The 27,990-nt window shown below is 32.7% G+C and overlaps 3 protein-coding genes across 10 annotated transcripts; 2 read left to right on the plus strand and 1 right to left on the minus strand.

Annotated features, from left to right (window-relative positions):
• Window positions 1-83: 83 nt before the first annotated feature.
• Window positions 84-10,994, plus strand: LOC132937903 (juvenile hormone epoxide hydrolase 1-like). The gene is made up of 5 exons (XM_061004495.1): window positions 84-390; window positions 2,765-3,306; window positions 6,526-6,737; window positions 9,628-9,859; window positions 9,971-10,994. Exons 1-5 carry the CDS (start codon window positions 199-201, stop codon window positions 10,191-10,193), a joined length of 1,401 nt encoding a protein of 466 aa, XP_060860478.1. The 5' UTR covers window positions 84-198; the 3' UTR covers window positions 10,194-10,994.
• Window positions 4,698-6,494, plus strand: LOC132937904 (zinc finger BED domain-containing protein 5-like). Of its 2 annotated transcripts, XM_061004496.1 has the most exons (3): window positions 4,698-4,976; window positions 5,071-5,190; window positions 5,457-6,494. In XM_061004496.1, the coding sequence occupies exons 2-3, from the start codon at window positions 5,080-5,082 to the stop codon at window positions 5,916-5,918; spliced, it is 573 nt and encodes a 190-aa protein (XP_060860479.1). In that variant the 5' UTR covers window positions 4,698-4,976; window positions 5,071-5,079; the 3' UTR covers window positions 5,919-6,494. The 2 variants fall into 2 exon arrangements, with proteins under 2 accessions (XP_060860479.1, XP_060860481.1); XM_061004498.1 differs by having other exon boundaries at window positions 4,698-5,190.
• Window positions 10,235-27,971, minus strand: LOC132937900 (osmotic avoidance abnormal protein 3). Of its 7 annotated transcripts, XM_061004493.1 has the most exons (14): window positions 27,269-27,724; window positions 20,010-20,061; window positions 19,790-19,877; window positions 18,579-18,734; window positions 17,686-17,971; window positions 17,216-17,595; window positions 16,732-17,124; window positions 15,593-15,696; window positions 15,244-15,475; window positions 13,432-13,592; window positions 13,236-13,333; window positions 12,439-12,611; window positions 12,058-12,175; window positions 10,235-10,368 (listed from the first exon to the last, which is right to left on the minus strand). In XM_061004493.1, exons 3-14 carry the CDS (start codon window positions 19,862-19,864, stop codon window positions 10,256-10,258), a joined length of 2,289 nt encoding a protein of 762 aa, XP_060860476.1. In that variant the 5' UTR covers window positions 19,865-19,877; window positions 20,010-20,061; window positions 27,269-27,724; the 3' UTR covers window positions 10,235-10,255. The 7 variants fall into 7 exon arrangements, 5 of the variants coding, with proteins under 5 accessions (XP_060860476.1, XP_060860472.1, XP_060860474.1 ...); XR_009663856.1 differs by lacking the exons at window positions 20,010-20,061; window positions 27,269-27,724 and adding an exon at window positions 27,763-27,964 and having other exon boundaries at window positions 12,411-12,611; XM_061004489.1 differs by lacking the exons at window positions 20,010-20,061; window positions 27,269-27,724 and adding an exon at window positions 27,763-27,898.
• Window positions 27,972-27,990: the final 19 nt, after the last annotated feature.

Raw genomic sequence — 27,990 nt, forward strand, 5'->3', positions numbered from 1 at the left:
AATACAGTATGCTTTATAATGTGCAGCACTTATCATATCATAATATTTTAGTTTTTAGGTAGGTAAGATATTGGGTACTTATATAGGTAGTCATAACGACGCCACCTATCCATCGCGTATAGGTAATCAAGTCAGTGTGCTGCCGGCAACGTACGAAACAGGAATAGTGACGCCGGACACGACTTACACCATAAAAAAATGGGAAAATTCAAATACTTGTTGGCCATCTTGGTCGCATTTGTGCTGGTCGTTTACCAGAAAATTGCCATTGATATTGTGGAGCCCGAAACAATGCCCGTGGACGTTTGTTGGGGATCCGATTCCGGCCGGACGAAAGACCGTAGCAATGCCAAAGAAGTTCGACCATTTGTGATTAACGTCACGTCTGAAGTATGTAATATCGATCGACATTTCAATAGTACCTACATTATAATATTATGTGTAGTGTAAGAATACATATTGTACAATATAATAGGTATGTGGTATCTATAAGTATGTGGTATGTGGTACCTATAAGCTTATATTGTTACACTCTTTCCTGCCGTAACGTAATTATAGTTGACGGGATTAATGTTACACTGATACATAAATCGTTTCAAAAAAAAGGTGGGTAAGTGGGTACACACTATACTGCTATATGTTGTACACAAGTACATTAGGTGGCATGCGGGACATGTACATTGTATCGACATAATTTATGGGAGAAAAAATTTCAAATTTCAAATGCTATAAATAAAAAAAAAAAGAGTCAAAATATTGTCTTGGATATTTGATCATGACGTATAGAAAACAATAGAATAGTTAATCATTTATAAAAAATTTAAAGTATCTACATGGTTGTACCGGTATACCGCGTATACCGTTATTCGTTTTTGATTTACAACAAAAATCTATTGTGACGATAGAGAGATAGAAATGCGTTTTCTTTCCTTACCGTAATAATATTAGTTGATAGGATTAATGTTGATACTCATTACTCATATTCATACACAGGTCGTTTAAAAAAAAAAAGTGGACAAGTGGGTTACACACTACACAGCTCCACTGTGCTTTAGGTGTCGTGTATTTCATTGTATGCGAAAAACGATTCTGAGCTAAGACGGCCTGGGCCTGTATGCACTCGCCTATAAATATATATTATTAAATAATATAATATTATACTATATTGCTATTAAAGTAATATATTTTAATAATAATATACAGCAGGTTGAATTAATTTCTGCCGAAAACATTGAATTTGAAATTGTTATCATGCGTATAAAATATAAAAATAAACTTAAATAATTTAAGTACCACAAATAATATTTTTAAATTACAAGAAAATAACTAAAATCGTTATTCTTTGTAAAAATATATAATTTTATCCAAATTCGAAATTAAAAGGTTTATATAAAAAAAAAAAAACTGTGACTATAGGTATTATATTTTTATATTTTATGGTTACAGTAGAAGAAGTGCTTCGATTTCAACATATAGTACCTTATCTTTTAGAAAATTGGATCAAGATGGTACTTTAGAGAGGTCATTTTTCGATTTTCTCAATAGTTATTTAACGCCACGGGAAAAACTACTGACAAATTACGAAAAAACCGCTTAAAATGGGATTTGTTTATCACCATAGCAACGAATAAAATAATACAATATTATAATATTAATTCTACTTTAAGTCTATAATAAATAATACAAATTTAAAAAATCCAGACGGATAAACCGTCTCCGCTCAGAATCGTTTTCCTTATACAATGATATTATATGATATCATTAAATTCAAGTTTAATACAATCCATTATACATTGTCCCACTTGTAACCTACTGTACAGCAGAGCGACATCCACTTACCCGCTTTTTTAAATTTGAAATGTAATGTTCACATAAGTATTCGTTAATCTATATAATTGGTGGTCGGGGGGGGGGGAGGGGGTACGTACTTATACACAGATAGTTTATCTATCTTACACTATCTTGTTATTATAATGCATTTAAATACTTTATTTTTGTAAACAATTTTGCACTTAATATTATTGTGTGTCTAGTATAATATATAACTAATTAATAATTATTAGTACTTAGATAAAAATTTAAAAATCTATGTAATATATTTTATGAGAATTTTTTTTACGAAACTTTTATTTATTTTCATATCAAGACGATGGTTCACAAAAGTAATGTTGAAACGATGGCACATCATTTAAAATTATAATATTTACTATAGGTACCTACTTTTCAATTATCAGCTATTATACTTCCTCCGAGTTTAAATTTTAGCTTCTACTGATTTTTATGATTAATATTGGAGTACCCAAAGAAAATGCATTTTTGACGACCCACTAAAACTTGACCTTTGATCTATAACTTTGATCAAACATCAAACAAACCGCTATTGTATTAATTGATTATTTAAAATGCTGCTGTGTTAATAAACATTTTTTTGCTGCATAAGAGTACTTTATTTATTGACTGAGTAATTTAATTAATAATGCAATATGAAAATATTAAAATTTAAAACAAACAAAAATATTTGATTTTTCTTAGGCAAGAAATATGATTTTCATTAAGTCACATTTTGGGATATCTTCTTTATGTTATACTACTTGTGTTGTTTGTACCAAGGTTTGTTTTTCTTTTCCTAAACTTGGTCCCGATTACATCACGTTACACGACTTACAATCGTTTGTCTATACGCCACACGACATAACCAAGGCTCAACCAAGTCATCGCAGAGCTGTTTATAATAAAATATGTAACCCACGTTCGTTTACCCCAGGTCATCGCAGACTTGAAGAACAGGCTGTCAAACGCCAGACCGATCGTAAAGCCGTTGCGGAGCGTGAATTTCGAGTACGGCTTCAACGGCGACCACTTGGCGAAGATCATTGACCACTGGTCGAACCGTTACGATTGGACCGCCAGACAGGCGTACCTGAACTCGTTGCCGCAGTTCAAGACCAACATTTTCGGTCTAGACTTGCATTTCATACACGCAAAACCCCCAGCGCAGACCACGGCCCGAACGATCCCGCTGCTCTTGCTGCACGGGTGGCCCGGATCCGTCGTCGAGTTTTACAAAATCATTCCGATGCTGACCACCCCGGTGGCTGGTCGCAATTTCGTTTTCGAAGTGGTAGCGCCCTCGTTACCGGGTTACGGGTTTTCGGACGCGGCCGCTCGGCCCGGCATGGGTCCGGCACAGATGGGCCAAATGTTCGTCAAGCTCATGGAGAGGCTTGGCCACGAAAAGTTCTACGTCCAGGGCGGCGATTGGGGAGGAGTCATAACCGAGGCGATTTCGAAGTTATTTCCCCACAGGTAAGATATGTGCATCGCGCATAGACGTGAAAACTAGGTGCACTATCTATAACGTATAGTTACCAACATTACTCACCCTATAAATATTTTAGAATTCTGTCTGTCGCGGGAGACTGATGATCTGATGATCATCTTGCTTCATGTCCCGTTAACATAATTCAAAAATATGTACTGAGCAATATGGGTATTATTTTTATATTTAGCTGGCAACTATGGCTATTAGTTGTTTGTATATTATGGTGGGGAGGTAAGATTGGATTGAAACACGTGGGTGTGTATGTGTGGAAATGATTTGTCACTAAAAACGCGGCTGGTCACCCATCCGAGAACTTGTGACACTCGTCGGTGCTTGCGTTTAGAACACCTTTTGTGACTGAATGCAACCACCACGCCACACCATGTGTAATTTAACAGTGTACCTATTTTCGCGGACATACGGTATAGTGTACAAACATATTTTAGACATTGCCATTATATCCTCATATATATATATATATTATTATAATATTAACTAGGTACCCACCTACACTATTTATCTCGACCACTAAACATTTCATCGTTTACCTACAATTATATTGCTCACAATTATATACATTTATATTTCAATCAAATGCACGGTAGGTATAAACACTACTAGCTATAGCATATCAATTTAAAAATTCCGGTAATTTTGTTGTTCATTGTTATTTAAGTTCCACATTTTATCATTTTTTAAACAATTTAAAGTGAAAACTTCTTAATTTTACATTATTTTACTGTCATATTGACACTTTATTATAATATAAGAAGCATTTTTCTGAATACCAACACGCACCAGTTTTTAGTATTCAAATCGGTAAATTAAAATAACTCTTTCAACTAAAGTAATCATTTTGTACTGTACTGAAAAAATTGTTAAGTTTACCAAACATTAATAGTATTTTTAACAAATATCACAATAGGGAATATTTTAATGTAAGTTCATATTCCGTTGTATTCCATCCCCAGTCCCCCTTATAATTTTACCTGTAGAAATGCAGAATATTTTAGAATATTTTTAAAATTGTTTATTCGCATGCATATTTTGCACATTTATAATACAATAATAGTCCCAAACCTTAAGAGGGCGCTACACCCGCATACGTTTTCTCTGTGGCTCTGTCTTACAAACGCATAATATATAGCAAACTGTACTCGCAGAAGATCACGCTTAGCTCTGTTAGTTTAAAATTTAGAGTGAATTGACCTCTTATAAAATTTAAAGGTAAAATTATTATCAGGGATTTTATTATGCAGGGATTCCCGAAAGGTGGTCCGCGGAACCCCGGGGTTCCGTGGAAGGGCCTCAAGGGTTCCGCGTACCGTCCAAAAATTAAACAAAACTTTCATAAAAAAGAATCACAACCGCGCCGCCGTTGTTCACACATTCGTTATGTGTTTCATTTCATGCTTCTACTAGTATTTTTAATCGCACGTGCGGTGGCCCACGATAAAAATACGCATGGATTTACCGAACTGATAAAACATCGTGGGAGTGGGGCAGCGCACGTAGCCGCTGCCAGCTCCATTCGAGTAAAGACCGCGATAAGACTGCAGAAGTTAACGTAATTATACTAGTGAAAAAAGAAGTGGATTGCAGTGAGTTTAGTTTATATCGCGATTGTTTATATCTGGTATTTTTGATTTCACAGGTAATGATGTATTTGTTTATTCATAGAGATTTGTATGCACACTGTGCATAATTAAATAAGAGCGATTTATTAACATGTTATTATTTTATTTCAGTTTATAATAATGGATAGTTGGCTCAAAACGGGGCGCCTCGCAAGTGGAAAAAATGTTTTAGCATGTTCACCAGCAGAAAATAATGAAAATATTTCGGAAATAGATGTTTCTAGTTTGTCAGTAAGTCCAGTAAGAAATAAGAATATTATATACCTAGCGTCATAAAAGCCTTATTTATAAACCTATTATTTGTTTATTACATTTTTATTATTATATTTGTTACTATATTTGTTGATTTTGTACAAAATTATAATATATTTTCTTTATAAAATTGAAATGCCTGAGGGCGCAGGGGCACCTATGGCCAATTTTTTTAATTTATTTTGTTCTTTATTTCAATTTAAATAATTATAAATATAACAATAAGTATTGTCAATTAATTTCAGGATTTGGTAAATACTGGACAGGAACGACAAAATAAACTTGTTAGTGAAATTGTTTTACCTGAGGAGAGAACTACTTCTAAAAAAAGAAAATATGACGAATCGTATTTGTCCTTTGGGTTTATTCCTGTCAGAATGGCTGAGAATCCGGATGGACAATGCGTTTGCAACAAAATAATGTGTAATAGTTCATTGGTACCGGCAAAGCTAAGACGACACCTTGACACCAACCACCCGCAACTGAAAGATAAAAGCTTAAGCTTTTTTGAAAGACACAAAGAAGTACAAAAAACTGGCGTGGCTGCTTTACAAAAATATGCAAAAACAGATAATGAAAACGGAACAGAAGCATCATTCATGCTAAGTTACAGAATCGCTCGTGCTGGTAAGCCACATACGATTGCAGAGGATTTAATAAAACCATGTATGACAGTCGACAGAAATCGTCAGCTGCGTATTCGGTGAAGATGCAGCGAAGAAAATTACAGCAGTTCAGTGTTCTAATAACGTCATATCTGACCGAATTCATAAGATTTCAGACCACATTCAAGATGAATTAATTTGTAGATTGAAGAACAGCAAGATGTTTGCAATACAATTAGACGAAAGTACAGATGTCGCCGGGCTATCAATATTGCTTGTTTTTGTGAGATACCCCTATTAGATTCTAATGAACCTCATAGGTTTTTTTAGATTTTAATTTTGCGGCAAGTTATGAATATTTTAAAAATCACAAACAATTTATAATTTTAAAATACTAATAACTTGCTTTAAAATTTGAATTAAAAAAAAAAAAACATATGAAGTTAACTAGATAATATTCTTACTTCTAAACGTTATAGGAGGTCAATTCACTCTAAATTTTAAACTAACAGAGCTAAGCGTGATCTGCTGCGAGTACAGTTTGCTATATATTATGCATTTGTAAGACAGAGCCACAGAGAAAACGCATGCGGGTGTAGCTCCCTCTTAATTAATTATAAATTTATATATTTTAATTTAATTTAATTTGTTATATTATAATCATATACCTACATTTTTACATGTGTATTTATTATTAATTTTACCTTAGGGTATACGGCATGCACTCGAACATGTGTTCGTCGACTTCGTCTTTGACACTCAACGATTATGTTCGATTGCTGTTGGGAACTTACTGGCCTTCAATAATCGTCAGCAACGAGAATGAAAAATCCCGGACCTATCCGCTGAGCAAGATGTTTTTCGGGTTCCTCGAAGAATCCGGATACATGCATTTGCAAATGACCAAACCCGACACAGCAGGTGCGCTATTTTATTTTGTCCTCTTTGTTATTGACACTTTTTTTATCAAAAACTAAAAAAAGGCGGTATGCACACTGCACATATGAGGAAATCGGGGGGGGGGGGGGCTTGAGGGGACTAAGCCCACCCAGAAGTTCAAAGTACAGGTCTTAGCCCCCCTTTAAAATTTTAAAGTGACTAAATATACAATAATTGTTATAATTGTAAAATTCATACTTATTATTTAAAACTTGATTAAAAAAAAAATTATAAAAAAATATTCTGTGATAAAAATTAAATTAAATTCGTAAGATTTTACCAACTTATTATCATACCTTGGAACGATCGTAATTTTATAGTATTAATACCCGCATTGGTTGTTTATCAGTAAAGCGCGGATTTTTAGATTCTTAAAAGCTTAAAATATGATGCTAATATGCTCTAAAATACTTTTAAATATTCTCTAAATATTCCTTAAACTTGTAAATATGCAGATAATATTGGTTTTTTTTCTTAATAGTTCAATAAAAAAAAATTAAATAACTGTTATGGGCCATTCCTTTGGTAATAGGTAAATTATTTAAATATAAAAAATTTAAAACAGTTTATACATAGGATTATAGGAATATAAATATAATAAAATCTCCATATATAATTATATATAAAACACAAAATAGTTAAATAAAAACAATGAACAACTTGTACGCACCAGTATCGGATCCAGAGGGGTGGCAAAGAGGAAATTTGCCCCTCCCCCAATCCCTATGTTTCCTTTAGTTTTTTACTATGTTTAGCCAATTTTTGTACTTTTTGTATTTTTGCCCCCCCCCCCTTCCAAAAAAAAATTAAGCCTTGGATCCGCCACTGGTATGCACCATTCTTTGGTAAAAGATAAATTATTATATTTATTTATTAATTAATTATTATAAAATCATTCTCACAACATTATCAGTTGTCAAATTCAATAATCTATGGTACAATCACGGACTGAGAGTAACGGTATGACCAACATTACCAATTTAATTACAACCAAGTAGATAATTCAATGATTTTTAATTTTTAAATCAAATTATTTTTTTCCTAGAAAAATCACAACTCGAGAAATTAATAAAATACGCTTTTTTATGAACAATAATTGAATATATTCTAAAATATGACAAATAGGCTAAATATCCTATAATGTCCAAAATATGCTAAAATATGCAAAATAAAATTTTTCCTACAAACTCCATGATGGACAAATCGTCCACATTTTTCATCCTCGTAAAGCTGCATAAAGCCAATAAAAATATGTAAAAACCTCTCTATTTATCAGCAATCGCCCGCGTCGCGTCGTCCCGGTTTCGATGAAATTACGTATTAATATGCTATGGGTAACTGGGTAAGTATGTGACTTTTACATTTTGTACGAGGCACCTCTTATGGATTTGCAGACTTTATTTGAACCCTTAAATCCACCATTGGTTATAATTCTAAATTAAAAATGAATAACTTAATAATTTCTGTTAAGAATACTTCTAAAAAGTTAAAGATAAGATACCTAATTTTTTTTGTACTTAATTATGGTCAAATTGTTTAGTATGTCGAACTTTGTAAATTGTCTTGTTGAAATAAATAATTTCGAGTGGCCCTAGTACAGTGGTACCTATTATAGGTGCAATGAGCATATTATAGATGCTCAGCCCCCCCAGTAATTTCACCGGATTTCCGCTTACGAGTCACTGCAGCTAAATGATTGTAATAAACCATTTGAATCATAGTTTCATCAACATGATCATAGGTGGCGCTTGGTTGTGGGAAAGGATGAAGGGGCAAACAATCCCAAAAAAATCAGCATATTTTGACGAGTATTATTATTTTAATAAGATAACAGAAAGTCATATTGGGAAGATTTATTATTTTTTTATATATATGAATTAGATTCTATTTTAAATTTTTTATCTGAGTACGTATAATATACTAGCTATATTGGTGAATTTAAATCATTTAAAACTTTAAAAACTTAAACTCTTTCCATATAAGTTCCGTATAGACTATATTAAAAATCAATAGGTATATCAATCCATTTTATCGTGCTATATCGATTATTATATTGATATTTGTATATCGTTAGAAAATTGTTCGTTGAGTGCTGTCATGACGTCAATCATTGATTAGGATTTAGAATTGTTAAATATTTGATTGGAACCAAAACATTTTAACTTTGAATGTATTTAAGTTTGGTTTTCCAAATAATCTAACAAATGACGGTACGACATGCTGCAAAGAGTGTTTACGAAAACAACATATTCAGCTTATTAAATAACCTATATATATATATAACTTTAGTCTCTATTTACAATAATAAATAATTAATTAAAATGAATTTAAGTAATGAGGTTTCTTCAATAGTTATAAAATCAATATTCAAACTATCGAAGTCATTTCGAGTACTAATAAAACGAGTGGGTTAACTATCTAAATTCTAAAGCATTAGAGGCAATTCAAGTGTGTCCATTTTATAAAATGTAATCTGCAAATTAAAAGGTATAACAGCTAAACAGTTCGATACACTTTTGATCTTTCACTGTTGCTTACATAAATAGTTTTATCATTGTTTTGTAATAATAAATACTAAATAGCACCTACGTCTCATATGCCAATTGATTGTCTCCGAATATTCGAATGTACCGCATGGCATCATGGGCTATATTTTATCTTTTAAAAAATAAACTGTTTTATGTACCTGCCTATTATTGTTTATTTCACAATAGATAGGTAATATTTATGATAAAACTATTTAAAAACGTTAATAGATGGTGTGGTCGTGCGAAGTCGTTTGACTATTTAAATATAATAATATGTTAATCTATATTAAAATTTAAGTTTCTCCCTAAAAGTCGACTAAATCCCCACTTATATATCCGCGCAGGAGTTGCTCTGAACGATTCTCCGGTCGGCTTGGCAGCTTACATCTTGGAAAAATTTTCCACCTGGACATCCACGGATTACAAAAATCAACCAGACGGTGGCCTGTCCAAGTTCAACACAGACGAACTGTTGGACAACGTCATGGTATACTGGGTCACTGGTTCGATGACCACGTCGATGCGCCTGTACTCGGAGTACGCCAGTAACAAATATCGAGCTCTTCCTCACATAATGTACGTATATACATCACTGTACAGTGTACAATATGCGTGTTTTGCATGCGCGCTGTAAATATTATTAACAAGATTTCCAAAATTTTCGTTTCATATTATATACACATACAGGGCCAAAGTTAAGGTTCCAGCAGCATGTGCTGTTTTTCCAAACGAGATGCCGATAGCGTTGGCATTGAAGACACTTTTGAATAGTAAATTCGAAAAACTGATCAGAGTTACAGAGATGAAGGCCGGCGGACATTTCGCCGCGTTCGAACAACCCAGACTGTTGGCCGATGATATCTGGTTGACGGTTTACGAGATGGAAACCATAAGAATCAATTTAGTTTAACATTATTTATTTATGTTTTGTACACCGCGATATTCTCACATTTTTTTTAGGAACATTTTTTTTTAAATTCTGTCCAAGGTATTTTTTTGTAATTTTCGATCGCCGATAACTGGAAGGAGCGATTCTAATTTTGTCGGCTTTTTAACCATATTTTCTGGTGATATGCGTCTGTTTCCTGTAATAATAAAACATTTTTTTTTTTTGTAAGGCTTTAATATAGTATGTATGAATAATATTTATTCGATAAAATCACATATTAATATGTTAAATGATTAAGAGCAGTGTTGGGAATAGATAACTAAAAAATTATCTAGATAAGATAAGATAATTTTAACAAAATATTATCTAGATAAAAATAAAGATACCATAATTGTAATTTATCTAGATAAAGATAAATACAACAATACATTTATCTATATAAATATCTAGATAAATATAATTTTTTTACACTTATTTTTATTGTTTTTAGTATTTTTGTAACATTAGATTTATATCAATATAATGACATAATATTTATAATAACAACGAATTGAGCCTTTAAAATACAGTTCTACGAAGTTAATTAAAATTTACTTTTAAAATGGACGGGGAAATAAACATATACTTAATTAATTTTAATATGCTTATTATATCTAGATACTCTAAAAGATAATTTATTTCAAAAAATCTTATCTAGATAGATAATTTTATCTAGATGATTCCCAACACTGTTTAAGAGGGCATATTCGTTGCCTCTGTTTTACTCACGCATCTTGCATAATATACTATATTTATTTAAATACAAGTATAAGTACAGACGAATCATTCTAACAATTTAAAAATTCTTACTACCTACTCATCCTAAAGTTTAAAGTCCTATCAAATGGATTAGATGAGAGAGCACACCCGTGCACACATTTACTATATTATGTTATTAATATTATAGTCTTAATACATTTATAAGGTACTTTAATTTTAAAAATCATGACACTGTTTTAGAGATAAGGAAAAGGAACGTATAAGTATGATAAATATAATGTATGATCATATAACTATATAGCAGGTACGATTCCACAGTGGAGGGATCCATTAAAGTTACGTTACCTATATAATTTAAAAGTAACTTTTTAACTCATCTAGTCCGTTTTAATTCATAATAACTACCTATTATAAAACATTCTTAACTTAACGAATTGAATTGAATACATAAAATTATCTAATCTAACCCGTCGAAAACAAAAAGTAACCACTTATTATATTTTTGTATAACCACCGTTAAAATCCCAATTTTCTATAATACTGATAATTTATGTAACACCGACTGGATAATTTCGATAATTGATAATGGATGATATTTTTTGATGATAAAAACTTTTTTAACATACACGGTTTAAACCTAATGTACGGTCCCTAGCACACTGAATCGGTGGTGGTAACATATTGTCTTGGTGGTGCCGCTGTGGCAGCGATAAAATGCTGGCGAACACAATTTACCACTAGACACCTGCAGTCACCACCACCGGGATTCAATTCAATTAGGTAATCAATCAACCATCGTTCATCACCAATAATTTTAGCTTGATAATTATCAATACAAATATGTAATAGATACATTTGGAAGAAATGGTTTTAAAATTTGTATTTTAAAGTTTTAAGCTAGGTAGGTATTGAAAAAAACAAATTTCGAACTTTTATTCAGAATCAATTTCCGAATAAATGCTAGCGGTAAATTTCAGACACTAATTTATCATCCGGCTTAGTTAGCTTTTATAAGTAATTTTAACGAGTTTTAAAAGAAGACTAACTTCTTGCCTAGCGTTCTCCCTTTATCCTAATAATATGCCACTTTTTTCTAATAATACAATATAGGTATAGCCAAGTATACCTTTCCATTTATGAAACGGTCTACCAGACTCTCCGTGGGATTGTATCAGCAACTCGGTAGCTCGTTTCGGTTTAAAGTAATTGCCGGCAAAATCGTCTTCGGCCGATTTCTGATATTTCTGAAAAATTGGATATAATACGATACATTACAACAATATAATATAATACGTCATATAAACACGTTTTGACTTTAAACGTCGCCAGTGACTCCACACAGGCAACGCGCATATACAATAAACAGCTATTGTGCCTACACACAACGATCGCTATAATATGATTGAAAAAATTTTCAAAAAAAAACAGACAAAACGTGATTGTGGATAATATATTTTTGTCGAAATGTGACTTAACTACCGTGATGATGCGTGCGTGGACGTTTCACCTGATCGTAGACGGGCACTTCCGGCGACGACGACCGCCGACTGCTGTCTGAACTGGAAGACTTGTCGAACGACAGACCGGCCAGCGTGTTAAATATGCCCAGCGACATCTTCCTCCGGCCGTTTTCGAACGTGCTAAACGCCGCTGTACCGTTGGCAGGCTGTGTTAACGTGCCTATTATATTGTATATATTATAGGAGATTATATGCGAGAAAGACGCGTGCTGTGAAGCCACATTATTAAATAGCATAAAATAGCATGTTGTCTGCCGAAAACGTAAGTATACTATATATATTATATATATATATATATAGGTAAACGAAACAGATAAAACTATATACGCAGCAGTGTCATATAATTTAAGTCTCGTTGCCGAGATGCTCTTTAAATATTAGTTTTATATATATCTAATGCACCACGTGTTCTGCAAGAGCTACCTGCAATAATATAAGCGAAAACAATATTGTTCAGGAGTCGGTGGTTTGGTCGATAGATAGGAAGACAGTATTTAAAATTGCGCACAAATCGCACACGCTGCAGCAACTGTGCGTATAAAAGGCGGGCGAAAACCGCACGATCATCGTACAACTGTAAAACACATAATTATTGTTTAACCTGCAGCGGATGGAACGTATATATCGCCAACAGATTTTCAGAGTTTTCTAATCTAGCCGGAGCGGTCACCGAGTTAACCGACTGCCTGCGGCCTGAAGACGACGCACCTACCGCATCCAAATGCCGAAATAATCGCTGGTTAAAAAATGAAAAATTTCTAAAAAATCCCACCCCCACGTTTACCTGAAGCCGGAGGCAGTTTTATCCTCGTCAGGTCCGGCAGTTTCCAACTCTGCGTGTCGTCCTCCCATTCCGCGTCTTCTTTCAACCTCTCCAAGTTGCTGAAAGAAAAAAATATCACAGTCTATTATACCTATAATATGGTGTTGTATAATATGTTCGTACAACCGAGCATTGTATATAGTATATAGGTACCCACCTGTAATTGCATTCTTTCGACAGCGTTGGCACGATTTTTTCTAAGATTTGACTCTGCAATTTGATCTGTCGCTCCTGTTTCCTGATTGTTTCCAGGTAATCCGTTCGCTCGTTTTCAAATTCGCTCTGGATGTCCGCCACCTCTCGGTCCGACGCTTTCAGCTGAAAAAAAAATGTAAAACCATAACGCAACTTCAGCTTTTTTAGTAGGTACGGAATTTGGTTCACACACCACAGACACTTCAAATAATATACATTTTATTTTCTACTTGTTTGTATTTTTCTTGCGATTTTAAAGAATATAAGCATTTTTAGAAATTTTTGGCTGTTTCAAATTAATTTAAATTAATTTTTATATCGATAACAAGCTTATGATAGGTAGATCTATTAGTTTAAATTATTTAGCATGGTCGTTAAAATGTATTACCAACATTTTTGTAAAATAACATATTAAGTTATATAAGTTATAACAGATTTTCACTATTTCAGTTTTTAATTTTTAAGATCGTCGCAATGAAAATATATGAAATAAAAAAAATTAAAATATTAGATCAATAAATTAATATGTATTAATAATTTAATTATATTATATACAAACATTATACACTTTATACATTGAGCCATTCAATATAAGGTAATTTAAAATGAATATAGTAATTAGTTCAAATTTGATATTTTTGAAGAGTAATAGGTCCATAGTAAGTAGTATTATTAACCAACAGATTTAAGTGATTTTTTGAAAATTATTTTTAATGCCAGATTTTTTTAGCCACTACATTTTATTAAATAATATAATTGTGCATTTATCGATCCCGCCGGCAACTGTTCATAATACTTATCTATCTATTAACTCATCCGACTCTATTAATTACGCCGAGCTTTAAATGTATTATAAATTATAATATATAAATATAAATAAATATTTAACATAATTAAAAATAAAAATTATTAACTAGATAGGTATAACAGTGTTGGTAGTTGGTTCGTTATATAACGTATACTTATAAATCATGATATTTTAAATATTTAAAATGTTATAGTAATTATTTTCATAAAAAAAATCAGTAAAATATAAATACTGTCTAAAAACTATTGCTGGTTTTTTAATTTATTTATAAATTTAAGACTTGGAATGGAAATTATGTCTCATAGATACTTAATAGACAACAGTTGGCAGAGTCAGTTTATTATACTTTCTTTCAAAGTTTTAAAACAGTACAATATGTTTAGGTGGAATTGATGAATCCCCAATAATATACAATTTGGTCCCGTAGTCCATCCAACCGGCCATACCATAACCTATATTATACTGTCGTGTACAGTGTTGAGCCAAGATAAATACAATTTTATCTAGATAAAGATAAAGATAAATTATAATAATGTTATCTAGATAAAGATCAAGATAACTTAATTATTTATTTATCTAGATAAAGATGAAAAAAATTTGTTTTTATCTAGATAAAATATCGGATAATTTTTTTTTTATGTTGATTTATGGAACTCTCTGTAAGCTCGTAGAAATATAGAATAACTTAATAGTATGTTATCAAAAATGTCGATAGTTATTAGTAAAAATCACCTACTTAATAAATTACTTAATTATCTACCTATAAATTATAATAAATAAAAGCCGTTTAATAAATTACATTAACTGTCTAAATTCATCTAGATAACGGTGATTTTTATCTTAGATAACTGTGTAAATTAATAATCTCTATTTATCTAGATAAGATAAAAGATAAAAGAATATTTATCTAGATAAACTCAACACTGGCCGTGTATGTATTCCATAATAATATATTATATAATATACTTTTTGTCTATACTTCTTCAACGCCTCGTTCTTAGCCGTCAGCTCTTCCTGTATATCGTCGTACACGCCCAACACCAAGTTCGGTCCGTCTTCGGTCTCGACGGTGGCCAGCGCTCTCGCCAAAGCGTTCAACCGTCTCTCAGCTGCTTTTTTTTTGCGCGATCGACGTTCCTGGAGCTCTCTGTCGTTTACTCGCTCCCCGCCGACCATACTCTCTTGGAGTTTCTTCAACCTAAATAAATATAAACATGGTACTACGAATTAAATTGTAATATTTTATAATAAGTGTATAATGGGGAGCGTCAGTGTGTGACGATAAAATATAGGCAGAACAGGTGGGTATAGGTACCTTTTCAGTATTTCCTGTTGCGACGAGTTCAGTTCCACTCGATTGCTCTTTAACGCTTTTTCGACGATCTGTTGCGGGGATGACGTCCTGCAATTGCTGTCGTTCTGAAAATATGCAAAAACAACGTTTTTATACTAATATAGCGTATACACGTCATGTACCACGGTATCGTGCAGCGAACTTTAATGTACCAAACGCACGTACGCACTTTATATGTGATACCGGAATGAGATACTCATGAGAGTTATGTAGCTAAATTGCATATCTAAAACGCCGTGTAATCATAATTTATTATTAAAACTCTTTCAAAATAAAATATAAATACAACTTGAAGCGAATTTTGTCGTTTTCTTGTCGAGTTAAATTTAATTAAATAAATTTATAAATTTTACCATCATACATTTTGAATTTCAAATATAGATTTTTGTTTTTTCTGATTTAAGTTTAAAAAATAAATTGATATTATAGTTTTATGATTTTTATATTGTTATTTGTTGCACAATATCGAATTTAATTGTACTATGATTTTTAATTAGATTTTGAAAATAATTTTATTTTTTTTCGATTTAAAATATAAATTTTATATTTTTATGCTTTTAATTTTGATTTCTAACAACGAAAAAACTGTCGTTACACAGCTGCATAATAGCTGGCCTGAGAAAACAAAATATTAGTTATTTATTACTACCTACCTACGTATGAAAAACATCCTAACCTAACCTATCAACTATTGTTAAATTTTAAATTAAAATTATTTTTTTTTAACATTTTAAATCTATCTGTGTGTTATAAAAATGTAAAACAATTTTAATTTTGGTATAAATTATTGGTTTAATTTTTTTTCGTTTTTAATATAAATTGTGAATATCATTAAAAGAAATATTTGATTTCTTAGAAGATTTTTAACGATTTTCAACGATTTTTATTGATATTTAAAGCCCTGGTCTACATTATATTTAAATAATAGTCTACAGTGTAGATTTACACATACGCGTACGTCTGAGTTTGTGATTCATAGACACTATTCACCAACATAAAAACACGTGTCGACTGTCACCCTCTTAATGTTAAAATAAAACTAAACGCTTGAAAAAATAAAAAATATATTTATATACGCAGCATATACGATAGGCACGTACTTGATTCGAGATCTTTGCCAAATTTTTGTCGTACTTCTCTTTTAACGTTTTCAAATCTGCTTGCATCTGACACTTGGAATTATATTCTTCTTGGTATTTTTCCCTTAGCTTGCCCATTTCATCTTGATACTCCTGCCGTAATTTTTCCTTTTCGGAAATATCGTTCGCGGGCAACTGAGCAGTGGACGCTTCCAGCAGTTCTTTGAGTTTTTTGATCTGTTCTTGATACTGGCGCAGCATTGTGTCTTTGGGATCTTCGTTCACGTGTGGTTCGTTGTATATGTTCTTGGCACGATTGGCGTACCTCAGTGTCGACAAGGTCTCGTCGTAGTTATTGTCGGCGGGCGACAGGCAAGCGACCATCAGCGTTTTCGTATTTCCACCGAGAGAATCCTATATACAACGACGAACAAATTTTTAAAGAAAACGACGACAGAGGAAGTGCCGACGAAAATGTACATGTTCCTTGTTGATTATATCTTACCTGTAGTAGTCGGGTGAGTTTTGAATCTCTGTACGGTATGTGTTTCGCTTTCCCGTCTACCAGGGCTGATATCACGTTGCCCAAGGCCGACAAAGAGAGATTGATTTTCGTGGCTTCCCTGAGCCGGTCGCCCGAAGCTCCGGTCTTCGCCTGACGTTCGCTGCCCGCCAAATCAACCAGACTCAGTTTCCCTCGTTTTATCGACTTGATGTCGTCCACGTCCTGCGAAGTTGACATCATTTCCACGGATATGGTAAAAATCGAATGGCTCCTGGAAGAGTCTGCGTTCATCATTGTGGCTCCGGTTGCTCTATTCCTCCAACCCTGTTCCATGAGCTTTTGACACTCAGTCACATCTTGGACGGCGTGATGTGATAACTCTACAATAATAAGCAAGTTATAACTTATAAGTAAGTAAAAGTGAATATATAATCATTAAAATTAATATATATATAACAACGCGTGTGTACCGTGTACGTAGACTCCCCTCTCCGGGTTTTCCTTCAACTCAAGTCTCCGTTTGGTGTCTGTGCTCAACAGGTCTCTCACTTCCTCGTTGTAGATCTCAATGTACGAGGCGAGCACCAAAAACTTTACGTCATCCGTCACAGATATTGCCTCGAAGACGTGTTCAAAAGCTCTGGGTATGATACCACGTTGGTTCGGAGGTGAGTCTACACCCTGCATCGAGAAACTCTTACCACATCCAGTTTGCCCGTACGCGAACACCGTACAGTTGTAACCCTCTAAGATGCCCTATATATAAATCATATCGTAACGCGCACACGTAATAAAATATTAGTTAATTGATACATAATGCGTACAGTGCCGTACATAATCTGATAAACAATGTTCACTATTTGTTTTCTTTTATCGAGTTACGATTATTTCTCCATCCTGCAGTGGCGTAACTTGGTAAAAAAACTATGTGGGCAAAATAGTTTAGTAATCAAAATCAAAACCCTGAACCATCCCTCTTCCCACAGTTTAAATATATTTGTATTTTACGTGTCTATTATACCCAATTGTTAGTTTTTATATACAAATCTTAAGACCCATATTACGGTTTATAGAATCAAATTGTAGGTATTGATAAATATTATTAATAAGTAGGTTCAGAAAAGATTTCATTAATAAAAAGTAGGCATGTCTGGGAGAGAGGAGGGAAATGATATCCTTGCCCACCGAAAAAAATGTCTGGGGACAATTGCTTCCCTCGACCCCACCCCTCAGCAGTTACGTCACTGTCACCTTACGTCACTGTCACCATAATAACGCAAACATAATAATTGCGGAAAACCACAGGACATCGCGTCATTCACCATATTCTAGCACATCGTATAATATATATAATATTACTTACTTCCACAAAAGGATAAGCGATGTCGTTGTATATCTGCTCTGTGTTTGAATCGGGCCCGTAAACGCCGTCGAACGTAAACGTTTTCGGCGGCGCCGAGCCGTCTGTGGGATTGACGATCGAACAAGTGCATTTCTCCGAGTCTATAAACACCACGTTCTGAAACGTTTTACGGAAGTTGATTAGAAAAGCTTATTGGATATGGGTTAAATTACACAATTACGATATTCAGATAATGGATACCTAATAATATATTATATTATATAGTGACAGATTTCGTCCGATAATCCGATGTATATCAATAAAAACCGGTATAATAAATGAAAATTTCCGATTGCACTGATGTTTGAGCGATTGTATTGAAAACTCGGGGTTTGCACAGTACCAATACGGGAACATAACAATAATCATACTGTTGTGCTTGTAAACGCCTCTGTGTATGTACTAGATACATAAAGTTGAGGGCACAATACAGGACGATGTTGGTCAATTTTTTTTCTTGCTCAACACAAAAACCGATAGTTATATTACCTACCCATATTATTATAATATTATATTATATTATATTATCTTTATAGTGTACCATTATAATAGCGTCACGGTAAACAAACAATAAATTGTATTTATGAGAAGTGTATACCTACAGTTTTTAAAAATCGGAAGGATTTACACACTATAATATAGTGGTGTTTTGGAAAACTATGTATCCACCGATACCTAGGAATTAGGATACACATAATATTACGATTTCTCACGAACCACGCATTTAGCCGGTCAACGGTCTATTTCTGTCTGTACACAGGGCAATATAATATAATAATAAACAGTGGGTCACCCACCCTCCACCGTACATCACTTTGGTTTTCCAGCATTGAAAAACGAAATTTCGGCACACGTATAATCACTGCATATTATAATGTAATGCACAACGACTATATGGGGTTAAGAGAGAGTTGGGTGGGTGTTAGTGTTAGATGTGCGAATTGCGTGCCCGGCGTGTTTGCTATTCGTATACTATTAGGGTGGCATGCTAGCTATTACTAGGTTTATAGGTCACAGTGGTGCGTGGGAATCGTTTTTATAATAATGCGGTCGAGAATGGTCACCGACTAAATCTCATTACAGCTTTAATAGCCTATAATATATATTTTGTACATATATTTATTGTAAAATTATATAGGTCAGGTATGAATATAACTAGACCACGGTCTCACCTTACTGTTTAACGCCCGTTCCCTCGTGTTCATCGGCCGACACCTCGCAATGACTTTTACGTTTTCCGAAGTCATCGCTGCACATTGACTGCAGCACCAAGTTATTAATGTATATGCAACAAAAATTGACAAAATTGTACGTTATAAATTTAAAATAATAATATATTATTCTTCATTTCCCCAATCCTCTCAAATCAAAAAGTGAACACGATAATCTTACATTAAATTTGCTATTCAGTTATTGTAAAGGTTTGTAAAATTAACGCTCTCGTCTGTAAAGAAAATGAAAATAATATAATATATTGTATAAGCATTTAAAAATGGGAGGGGTTGTCAAAATTTCAAAACCTCCGTGACTATGTCAACTCAATCGTATTTGTAAGATAAGTATCGTGTGTTAAGAATTAGTACAATCGAACTTTTCATTCGTAACGAAACCAAAAGATGTTATACAATCTTAAAAATGGTAGTGTGGAGGGTGAAATGTATGAAATATGAAAAATCGAATTTTTTTTGAAAGTCACTTTTAAATGTTTGTAAAAATAAAACTATCGTAAAAATATAAAAGTGTAAGTTTATTTAAAACTATGAAATATAATATTAGTAGGTACACAAATTACAAAAATAATAGTAACATAATAGTATACTATAATATACATCATATATAATACATTAATTTATTATACTACCTATAACTACCTTCCTATAGGCATTGATTTTATAATATAGTGTATTATAAAATCTATGCAATAGGTCAGAGGTTCCTAAAGTGTGCGCCACGGCGCCCTGGTACGCTGAGGTGTCTTTACAGAGGCGCCACACTACCATAGAATTTTATATGGTCCAAAAATAAATTTGAAAACCCAACGATAGCAGCGACGGAAACAATTAAGATTAATATCTATTTATTTATTATAGTACCTATAATTTAAATAAAATAAATATTTTCGTATATCCCGTTACAATTTTTACTGGTTTATATTTAATTTTTCTAATTTTTTATGATTAGTCATGACATGACTTGGGAAGGGCACCCTGAGAAAACCTTGGTTCAAATAGGGCGCCAAGAGCCAAAAAAGTTTGGGAACTCCTGTAATAGGCTATATTATATTTCGATTTTCGACAGCCGAAATCGTAAATTTGTATAACAATACTAATAATGGCGGAACTTTTATGGCGGTTTATTGATTTATTTTTTTCGACCAATTTAAATATTTGAAACAGATAAAGGTAGGTACCTGAAAAAAATCGAACAACAATATTATTTGTATGTTCTGGTTATTGTTACACTTTAGTGGGTAATGTATAATATACTTTAATGTATAATATATTATATGAATATAATATGATAAACAAATTAATCAAACAGTATTTATTTTTTTTATGCAACGCAGTATAGTATGACGGGTCACGCAGCCCAAGTCTTCTGGGCCTGGACATTGGCCTCTCCGACCCTGAGTTTCTTATGACTTTGATTAGGTTTAGCGAATGCCGAATTCCAATCCTTTGAAATACTAAACATCGATACGAAACGTATTCGAATTTGTTTGAAAAACATGCACGCCAACGTTATCTCGCCGTTTGGTTGCCTATATATCATTATAATTTATATTTTAATTAAAATTATAATTGGCGCAGTATATGATTCGTGTCCGATTCACATGCGATTTTTTTTTTTTTACGTGTGTCCGATAACATATTATAATATACAAATCGTTATAAACTATAATATATTATGTATCCAATATCCATAAAGTGCATTTCGTGACGCAATTCCACAGTGAAATTGTTTTTCACATCGCGTTATCATAACGAAATGATCAAGTTTTATATACTCTAAAGTCTAATTTTAATTTTCAGTCACCCATGCCGACCACAATTTATATTGATGATCTAGTATAGTGTATAACTGTATATACATTATTATAATATATATTATGTATTCTGCCGATAAAAACAATAGATTACCGGTGTAATATCATAAGCATAACGATTTTTTCATTGGAAACGTGAAAAATATACACGAATTGTGCCACAAAATAAAACGTACAATTATTAATTCATATCTGTCGTATTGCTACAACAGTTATAATTCGTAAATATAATTTCGATTAAACAACATTTTTGTGGAAACGCTACAAGTTTATTAGACAGTAAAATTATAGTACATTAAAAAAAAAAAAACGGTTTTACGACGAAAATTTTAAACGCGATTAGACTAATTGGTTTAAATAAGTCAACGTAAGAAAGGCCCTCGTCACAGAGTTTTACCGCGTCCTACGTTCCGGTAATGCAAATAGGGAGCCTGGGGCTACTCTTCAAAAAATATTTGACTTTAAAATTTTTTTTATTTTTCGTTATTCTCGTGATACAAATATGTATACAATTATATTTATAGGTAATTAATTAACGTTAAAATATATCAATGGTAAGATAATACTGACCATTGATTTATGTAAGTAATTTTCATGATAGGCTTACTTGGTCATATTCATAAAAAATAAATACATAAAACAAAAAACATATTGTTGTAAAACCAGCTAGTAGGTTCACCGAACACTATTCGCTTCGTTATCAGAATATAAAATGTCTAATGGTATGTTGTGGATGGGGTGTAGGGGTGGTCCACGAGTTATTTTAAGTCAACAGTTTTGTTTGCCCCCCCCCCCCCCAGAATTTGTACACATGTTAAACGCTCTATGGATGGAGTTCGCGAAATTTGAGGGCGTGACACGCGCGGTACAAGAAACCAAAATTATTAGACACAAAACGGCTCGATATACGGCGTTTTCGGTTCAAGGTTTTTTTTTCACGGCGTGGAAATGATAACACCAGTCCAAAGAATGATAATATTATTATTATACTTATATGCGAAGCGTAAACAATTATTATGCGAACTTGGAACGAGCGTCTGCACACCGCACCCGCCGTCTGCGATGTGGGTGTATACGCGCGGTATACCTACACACTATATTATATTATATTACGGTGCGACCGCCGTCCATGTAATATTATAATAACAATATAAGTGGGTGCGCGTTATTCGATTCGCGGAAATAATCAATAAAATATCGTACTATCATCATCATTATTGGTATGTATATAAGTCGGCTCCGCGTTGTTATACACCTGTCAAACGCAATCACCACCGACACGTACGACCGACGTCTATACACGAATGTCGGCACTATTATAATATTATGGTCCCAACTCCGCGGCTAACCTCGTACATAAAAATATTCGTGTGCCATCGCTTTCGCATATACAAATAACACAACACATTTATTCACACACACACACACGCACACAAACGCGGTATATTGCGAAGTACAGTATATTATGTGAATATGTCATATATAGTATATGAACAGTTCGAGTGTATATTGTATAACACTATTGTCATATGGGTGTCGAGTTGCGTCCCAAGCAAAAAATAAATAATAGTTTAATGTACTATAATATGCGCAACACATTTACCGAAAAACGTTTGTACATATTAGTACTTATTTTAAAAAAGGGTTATTATAATAATTTATAGGAGTATACGTTTTTTTATTTTTGAAATAATGAATAATACATATTATATAGAAGTATAGAAATTGAAAAATTAAACCAATTAAGTAGGTATTACGAGCACAAAGTTTGAACGAATATCATTATTTTACTGCAGGGCCTAAAATTGTGTGCAGTAGCTAATATTAAATGCGAAGTATCAAATTCAAAATTGTGCAGTACTTTTTTTCGGCTTTTATATATTTTTATTTGATTAAAATTCAATATTTATTATTGAAAATTACTAATTAGAATATTGTATTCGTTTAAAATTCTTAACACTAAAAATAATACCGACTACACCATGTTCTGGGCAGCTTATAATATAATAAGTATATTAACCTTAAAAATCGTCTTAGATTGCATTTATTATAACTTATTATTAATAAATAGCGAAAACAATAATGCAATGAAGTTATATCACTTACTGCACTACTAGGTCTATGTTCATTATTTTAAAATATGTTGGTGTGGAATTAGGAGTGCAGTAGCAAAATATCTTAATTTTAGGCCCTGTTTTAGTGTAACAATATATTATATGACATGTAATTTTATACTATACACAATACACTGCAGTACACAAAGAAATATTCGTTCAAACTTAATTGCTTAACATGTATTATGAATCATAATTTATGATACAGTGGCGTATTGGTGACAAAATTCCAAACCTTGACGTAAATATGGTAAAAAAATAGCATATAATATACACGGTAATTCACCAAGCATGCTCACCCCCATTTTTTCTTTAATAATCAAATTATTCTGAATTTTGAAATTTTGAAATATATACCTTTTTTCAAATTGTTGATTTTTTTTTTTTGTACTAATTAAGGAATGTCCTGTGGTGGTACCTATAAACTTCTGGGTTTCAAGCGAGAACCTGCCCCCCTTCCTTATTTTTACTGTAAATTATTTAGTGGATTTTTTTTTGTTGAAAATGCTGATGTACCTACCCAATTCAAAATTCAGACGAGTAGTTTCTCAGTTATACAATGTTTATTATAAGGATAATAGATAGTCCTTAAAAGTGGATTTACAAAAATATAAAACAGATGTAGTATTGTACCTAGTATTTATTATACGTGGGCCATGGACCATTTTAACAAATTATTAACGTTTATAAATTAATATTGATAACGAGTAGTTAAAAATCACTATAGCCCCCATGTCTTTCAAACCCATAATCAGGGACCTATTATCCTTAGTAAGCTAGTTAAATGACTCAAAAAATACTTCTTTGAATTTTGATTCCGATACAACATTTTCAGAAAAATTATTTAGAAAAAAAAGGATTCTCATTTGAAAATCTTTAGAAGTTTGCGTCACCACACTCCTCCTAAATAACTACAAAAAAATTCAAGAATTTAAAAAAATTGACTTAGCGTATATTTTAAAATTCCAAAAATCAGAATTTGAATAATTTTATTATCGAAGGAAAAAACAAGTGTGAGCATGTTTGGTGAATCACTCTGTATAATACCACATAGGTAACACAGCTAATGCATTTCTAGGGCTAGTGCAGTTCCACCAGGTGAATACCGGTCACCACCGCAGTACCATGGTATGATATAATATTAAACCATATTTGTAAGTTGCTACATATAGACTACATGTTATAGGCTGTAGTAAGTCCTAAATCCTAAATGTGCAAACAAAAAGATATTATAATGAACGGATTATTTTAAATGGATTTCAAAATTATAAACTGAACACGTTATTCATGAATATCGAAATTATATGAAATTAATTTAGTCATAATATAATATATTTAATATATATCATATATGTCTATACATATATGACTATAATGGTATTAATAATACTACTATCAGCCAGCACCCCGCACTTGACTCTTGTGACTCTTCGTGACTTCGAAACGTCAACTATATACGAAATATTATTGTTTACCTAATAATTTGACAGGATATTATGTTTGTAAAATACATATTAATGAAAATGCATCGAAATAAAAGAGTGGGAAAGGGTACCTAATACTTATTATATCCTGCAAATAACAAAATTAGAGTAAATATTTAGATATCCATAGACATACATCGCGTTAGTAAGTTCAAAGTTGTAGTGTTGTATATTTAATATTGGTATATTATAAATATTGAATATTAAAGATAGAATTTACTAAAATCACACCTCAAATAAAAATTAAACAATAACACCATATTTATAAAAACTAATCAAAAACTATAATAGAATATTAAAATCTCAAGAAACACACCCTGCAAATGCCTCAAATGATAGGGTAGGCATATTATGTCTATTAACCCCCAACAACAACCTAAATAGGTACGTATAAGTACAATGTACAACGGAAGCTATAGATATAATATATTATTGGAAAATTAAAGATATCAACAGACAACATTAAAGAAAATCAAATTGTCTTAGCTGTTAATAGTAACTCTCTCAGTTCACTTATGAACTAACAAAATAAAATCAGATTATCAGTACTGCAAATTCAAAATAGATTTAATAAAGCCCTCCCTCCCTTAATAAAAATTATAATTTGTATACCATGTCACATGGACGTAGATGGAAATGAAACGGCACAGAAATTGACAACATTTACAATTCCACCAGCTGAATTCCTGACATGTCTTTTCTAAATATATCTCCTTAACATATAGTTACCTTGACGTAAGAAAAAAAATAAAATTATGGCTGACGGTATTGAAAATAATTTTTGGTGTTACGGTATTGATTTCAATACCGGTTTGAAACGGTAGGTATACCGAAAAACCGAAACCGAAATGATTTGGTATACCTAAATACCGAAATGGTACGGTTAGGGCTGACGGTATTATCGGTATACCGGTATTTTAAAATTATTTTGGTAAACGGTGTACCGTAAAAACCGAATGAACGGTGTACCGTAAAAAACCAAATGAACGATTTTAGTGCTCTTTACTAGTATCAATGGCAATATTATAGATTATAATATTATATATTATAGTATATAATTAAGTATATAATAGTATAGACAGCATATAGTTGTCAAGCATGTCGTTGTAATGAATGTGTTTTAGTTTTAAAATAAATTTTATATGGTATAATAATCTAAGTACATACTTCAAAATATGGTTCTTAACTATAGATAGGTACTTAAAAATTTGGATAAACTTCGTGTGAATTTAAAAAGTTTAAATTTCGAGTGGAAAGTTTAACCTGACGTAATTTACGTCAGTGTCATACAAAAATTGAAAACTATACAATTTTCGAGCATTATTATTTATTATAATTTACTCATAACTCATTTCTCCTGAGTCATAAGTCGTAACAAATATTTTCATTTATATTTATTTATTAGTACCTATTAAGTACCTACCTAAATGTGCATTGTGCAGCGGTAAAGCCTCTTGAAGTCCCGCGAGATTAGATTATTCAAATAAATAGGTAGGTAGGTACCTCAAAGAGCGAGGTACTGGGTAGTGCTCCATCCAAGGAATTTTCCTAATTTCGCCACTGTACAGTGTATATAATATATATATATACAGTGGCGTATATAGAGGGGTTTAAGTGGTTCACTCTACCCCCCCCCCACACACACACATACACACAGACATTGAAAATAAACGTAATTGTGTATATAGTTATTATTATTAATTATACTGTAGTGTAAGGAATCCCCGATCAGGGATTTCTATAATACCCTCCTCCAAACAAAAATTTAAAATAAATCCTAGTTACATATATAAGTACTTAACTATATAAAATTATAGACGATAACAGATCGGAAAAAAATCGACAAATTTATCGATGTATGACATATATTGTATGTAGCCTATAGGTTGTCGCTTCAAAGTTCAAAAACACTGTTCTGACATCGTGTCAAAATAATTTAAGTCTTTACGCAGTGTTATGTAGCCATGTAAGTATGATATATGAATACAGTACCTAGCTGTAATTTACCTCACTTCCCGCTTTTGTATTTGTGGTTAGTTATACCACGAGACTAAAACAAATACGTCGCTAAAAAGTCCAGCATCCGTGGGCAGCATCAAGGTTGAATGACAGACGACAGTCTTGACACCGGTGGATTTTCGAAACTAAATCGATTTAAGGTAAATAAATTGCGAACGTTATCTATAGGTATAGCCGTGTACAAGTATTTACTGGCGAGTCGAGGTTATAAAGTGTTATGCCTAATTATACATATGCGACAATATTAAATTTATCGATGCGTGGTAATGTCCGATAATCGACGACCTCTCAACTCGAACACTCTCCCGAATAAAGGCGATGGACCGCACGGACGAACACGAGACCACGAAGTGTTTTAAAAGCAAAACGTCCCCGAGAGACCCGCGGATGGCGGCGATCGCGCGTCGACTCCGGCTCGGGGCTTTTGTCGGACTACAGGTGGTACGATGTAACCATACATAATGACAACAATAATAATTTACCTGGCGGCGTTGTCGTGTCGTGGTGGTGGTGTGTGCATATAAGAGTGGTAACCACGGGCTACGGTACGAGGACTGAGGAGTGATGGTTGGCAGCGGGTTGCTTGAATTAGGCAGGCGTAACCAACTCGTTTACCGTTGCGAAACGTTATCAGGTAAAGTATAATAATCTTAAATCTTGAATATAGCTGGCCGCTGGGCGTCATGGAATACAGTTAAACAGTTTAAATA

Source organism: Metopolophium dirhodum, chromosome 2 (genome assembly GCF_019925205.1).
Source record: "Metopolophium dirhodum isolate CAU chromosome 2, ASM1992520v1, whole genome shotgun sequence".
Classification (NCBI taxonomy): Eukaryota; Metazoa; Arthropoda; class Insecta; order Hemiptera; family Aphididae; genus Metopolophium; species Metopolophium dirhodum.